General features: G+C 65.0%; 1 protein-coding gene across 1 annotated transcript in view; it reads right to left on the bottom strand.

Annotated features, from left to right (window-relative positions):
• Positions 1–2710: 2710 nt before the first annotated feature.
• Positions 2711–4187, bottom strand: part of MNEG_10440 (hypothetical protein) — a gene marked incomplete at both ends in the record, with an annotated part of 4223 nt that continues 2746 nt past the window's right edge. The window contains 4 exons of the mRNA XM_014041089.1: positions 2711–2726; positions 2899–3227; positions 3435–3497; positions 3729–4152. Of these exons, the coding sequence (XP_013896543.1) occupies positions 2711–2726; positions 2899–3227; positions 3435–3497; positions 3729–4152 (832 nt within the window). The remainder of the gene's footprint in view (positions 2727–2898; positions 3228–3434; positions 3498–3728; positions 4153–4187) is intronic.

Genomic DNA, 4187 nt, shown 5'->3' with positions numbered 1-4187 from the left:
GGGGAGGGCAGGGCGCGTCCATGCAGGGGGGGGGGGTGAGGTGTCGGGGGTCAGGCTGACCAATGACGAATGTCTGAATCGGTCGCTGCTTTGTCGCTTCAGCAGCGTGCTCGGATCATGCTGGGTGAGCAGACGGTACGGGCCGATCAGCAGGCTGGAGATGCATGCATTGTCCTTGCAGCTCGCAGCGGTGCGCGCCGCACATGGGCGAAACGCGGCTGCCGCTCACCTCGCGGTTCCCAAATGGCTGATCACTGGTATCAGCGCATCCAATTGATCGTGAGTATGCGTGCTGCGCCCATTGAGAGCCGCTGGCTGGCGGGGTCGCCCTGTGGGCAGGCTTTCTGATGCGTCGGAGGTGCAGGGCTGTGGCTACGCCGGGATTGCAAGCAGCCGACGAGCAACCTAGGGACTGAGAAGCCTGCATTGCTGCGTGCTGGCTCAGTAGTGATCGCTGGCTTGAGGGAGTGTGCGTGGAAGGCCTTGTGACTGCACTTGAGCTGATACGTGGGCGTTCGAATCCTGTAAAGACTTTTAGACCTGCCTGCACGGTGTTCGGAGGTCATTGAGCCCACAAGCACCCACCTTGCGGCAGTCACTCATTGGCGTCGTCAGCGGCCGTCGGGAATGAGTCGTGGTGTGCACATCCAGGGACGGCGAGGCTGCACACTCAAGTTTGATGCGCACTGTGGTGTGCACACTGATGAAAGCGACCTTCTCAGTGTGTCATGAGCCGCAGCGCACGATGCCAGACCCAGAGTCGGCGCAACCGTGGTGAGGCACCTGGGCACACAGGCGCTTGCTTGTGCCACATAGGGCCGCACGTTGTGGGATGAACGCCCGTCAACCCCCGCCCCCGCAATGAGTGTGTCATGCATCTCGCAGGCTGGCAACGCCGCTGCGCCTCAAGTCCTTCAGCACCCCAGAACATCCCCTTGCTCTCTCGCCACCCAGTCCCAGACGAATCGGCGGTGCCGCCTGCACCTGTAAGCCGTCTGCTGCGTCGTCGTCGTTACGAAGAAAAAAGGGTTGCCTGCTGACAGAGAAGAGAAAGCCTGTGGGGATCCAGCCAAGGTGTGTAGTGAACAAAGCTTCCTGGGAAGTCAACGCGTCAACCTATCCAACAGATCTCGGGTCAGGGCTGTGTGCTGTTTGCGGTCAACCTGTCTCGGTGGGCCCGTCAAAGTGGCAAGGGCCTGGGGTGGGCTCGCAAACGAATGCATGACCGCACTTGAACAAGCTAGCGCTGAAGCGGTTGCCAAAGTCCAGAGGCGTGCTCGCTGTCACCAGCTGCAGTGCGTGAAACGTGTTTGCACCATGGGGTGCGCATGCGGATTTGTTGTGTGCCAAAGAATACCTCGCAGGGCGATGTGTCGGGCTCAAAGACAGTCGGTTTGTTCTGGGGAGCTGCGCTAGGTGTGATGAGGGGTGGCATGCCTGTCCTGTCGGCGCGTCCAAGAAAGGGCCCAAGGGAAAGTGGAAACACGCCAGAGGTCGGGTGCCGCAGCCAGCAGCTTTACTCCAGGACGACGACTCATGCGAGGTTCAGCGAGGACAGCCGCTGTGGATGCCGCAAAACAGTGCCCAGGGCCCAGCGTCCAAGGAAGCGACCAGTTCCTTGGGGACAGCGCTGAGGCGCGGGTATTTGAGACAGGAGGGAGTCATTCCTAAGTCACACGCAGACGGGTCGCAGGCGCCGTCAAAAGGGGCAACGCTCTGGATGGTCCACAGCAAAGCAGGCAGTGTCAGCAAACAGCCCCCGCGACAAGGGCAGCGAAGGGGCGCGCAGAGAACCCTGCTCCCAGGGGTTCGAGTGGCTTTGGTCGTCAAAGGGCATGCACACGACGCAATGCGTCCGTCTGAAACCCAACACGGGGTCCTGGGAGCACCTTGCTACAAGTCGGTCAGGCCCCAGGACGGCACGCAACTGCTGGTGGCCGCGCCAGCGGGCGCGGCGCCAACACCGGCAATTCACAGCCGCGCGGCAGTGTGGCGATTTCGCCTTCTCAGGATCGGTGTCGCAAGGAAGGGCCCTTGCCGCAGGGCGGTTCCGTTGCAGAACAAGGACGGGTTCAAGGTGGTGAGAGGACCAGTGATAGATCCCGAGTTGACAGGCCACTGGGGTGGCCTTGCTTGCACGCGCGTCACAAATGCTCAGGGTTGCAAGACAAGTGCGGCGGCAGAGTTGCCATAAGAAGGCAAGTGAGGGTCCACAGATCGATCGCGTCGCACAAGGTCGCAGCGCGCGAGTGTCACGTGGGCCTGAGGGTCAAGGGCTGTGCTGTTGGTGGCGGGTGCCAGGGTTGATGGCCATGGGTGGCCGCGTGCGTTGAGTCGTGGGCAGTCAGCCGCGTCATGGGTTGGGGGGGCAGGCGAGCAGTCGTGTTGGGCCGCGGGGCCGGCTTCCGGTGCATCTTGTTGGGGCAAAGGAGACATTCTTGCTCTTGGGTCGGTGCTCATTGTCGGCCAGGTCCAGGCGAACGGCGGTCGCACCAGGCGGCCGGCCGCGCGTGGCAGCTGCCAAAATGGGTGCGTTTCTTGCAGAGTCGGGGACGTGCGTGCAGAGCGGTTTCAAACACCACGTTTTCTTGGTGGCGGCTGCGGCTGATGGGTCTCTGATCTTGACTCGGTAGTGCTTGGAACGGCAGAGTCCCTGCTTCTTGTCTTGTCTTGTTCTGGTCTTGTTTATACCGTTTGGGGACGATGCAGGTCATGCGTGCGCTGACCTGCGCCGAGCCGGGCGATTTGTGGCGCAACACAGGGAGGTGGTGAGGATTTGAAACAACTTGACTTGAAGTGGACTGAGGGCTGCAGGACTGCAGCCACACAAGGCCAGGTGACAAACCCACAAAAGCGCAAGCCAATGGCCCCCACCAGCCCCTGCACTCATGCCCTCACCTCGGGCAGGCCTTCCTCCTGTGGACGGCCGCCGGCGGCACGCTGACCTGCGGCCGCGCCGCGCGCTGCGCCGCTGCCCCCGCCCTCGGCCCGCAGCCGGCGGCCTGGGGCGCCGCCCAGCTCAGCCGCGCGCCGCAGGCGGCCAGGTTGAGCAGGACGGGGGCGGGGAGGGCCTTGCAGGGGCTGGTGGCGGCCGCGGGGGCGGCGCCCTTGGTCTTGTCCTTCTTGTCGTTCTTGGTGGTGCCCTTCTTGGCCACGGCCACGGCCCCGGCGGCGGTCTGCTTGACGCGGACGGCGACGCGCGTTGGCTGCGCAGCAAAGCCGGCGCTCTGCGGGGCGGGTTTGTCGCGACGCGGCGGTGAGTGATCGCGCCGCAACAGAGAACTTTGCATGTCGGAAAAGGCGACGGCGCTCGAGCCATCACCCCGTCTATGCCAGGGGTTAATCCGTGCAAGGGTGTGTTACCGATTCTGCACTGCATGAGTTCAGTTTGAGTGCGGCCCCCCCAACACACTGCCCAGCACACCGAGCCTCACCTTGGTGCGGCGCGCCTCGCCGTCAGAGGGCATGAGGGGCGCCAAGCAGGGCTGGCAGCTCACCTGCGGCGGGAGGGCGGGCCAGATTGAGGTTTTGTTTGTGAGAGAGGGGGGCTGTATCAGTTGGGTGGGTGGGCGAGCCGTCCGTGGGAAGATGTTCGTTGTGAGGCCCAATGACGGGGGGGGGAGGGGGCAGAACAATTGATACCAATGTGGAACCTTGAAGCAACAGCACAGGAGCGAGCGTTGCGCCTCCTCGAAAGACCCAAAAGGATGAAATAGGCAGGGCCCCACCTCATGCGCGGCGCGGGCCTCGGTGTCGCACGCGCTGCTCGCGCCGCCCTCCGCCCCCAGCAGCCCAGCCAGCGCCGCCGCGGCGCCGGCCTCGAGCCCCTCCGCCTCGGCCGCGACGCCCCCGCCGGCGCCCCCCTCGGCCGCCCAGGAGGCGCCCTCCGGGGCGGCGGCGCCGCGCCGGCACGAGGCCACGGCGCGGGCGCTTTCAAACAGCGCCTCGACGCACGCCAGTGCCGAATCGGCGGCCGCGACGCTGTCCTGGAAGTCCTGGATGGCAAACACGCCGTGCTTCATCACGGCCGCGGCCGCGGCGGCCATGCCCTTGATCTCTCGCGCCGCGGCGGCGTCGGCGGCGGCGTCCTTGGCGGCGGCGTCGCGCGCCGCGGCGTCGCGGTCGGCCAGGATCATTTGGAGGCGGTGGTCCCTGGGTGCACCATCACGGGGGGTGGGTCGGGGCGG

This window comes from Monoraphidium neglectum (genome assembly GCF_000611645.1).
Source record: "Monoraphidium neglectum strain SAG 48.87 unplaced genomic scaffold scaffold02314, whole genome shotgun sequence".
Classification (NCBI taxonomy): Eukaryota; Viridiplantae; Chlorophyta; class Chlorophyceae; order Sphaeropleales; family Selenastraceae; genus Monoraphidium; species Monoraphidium neglectum.
Note: the sequence above shows the minus strand (reverse complement) of the source record. Positions and strands in the feature narration are given on the sequence as shown.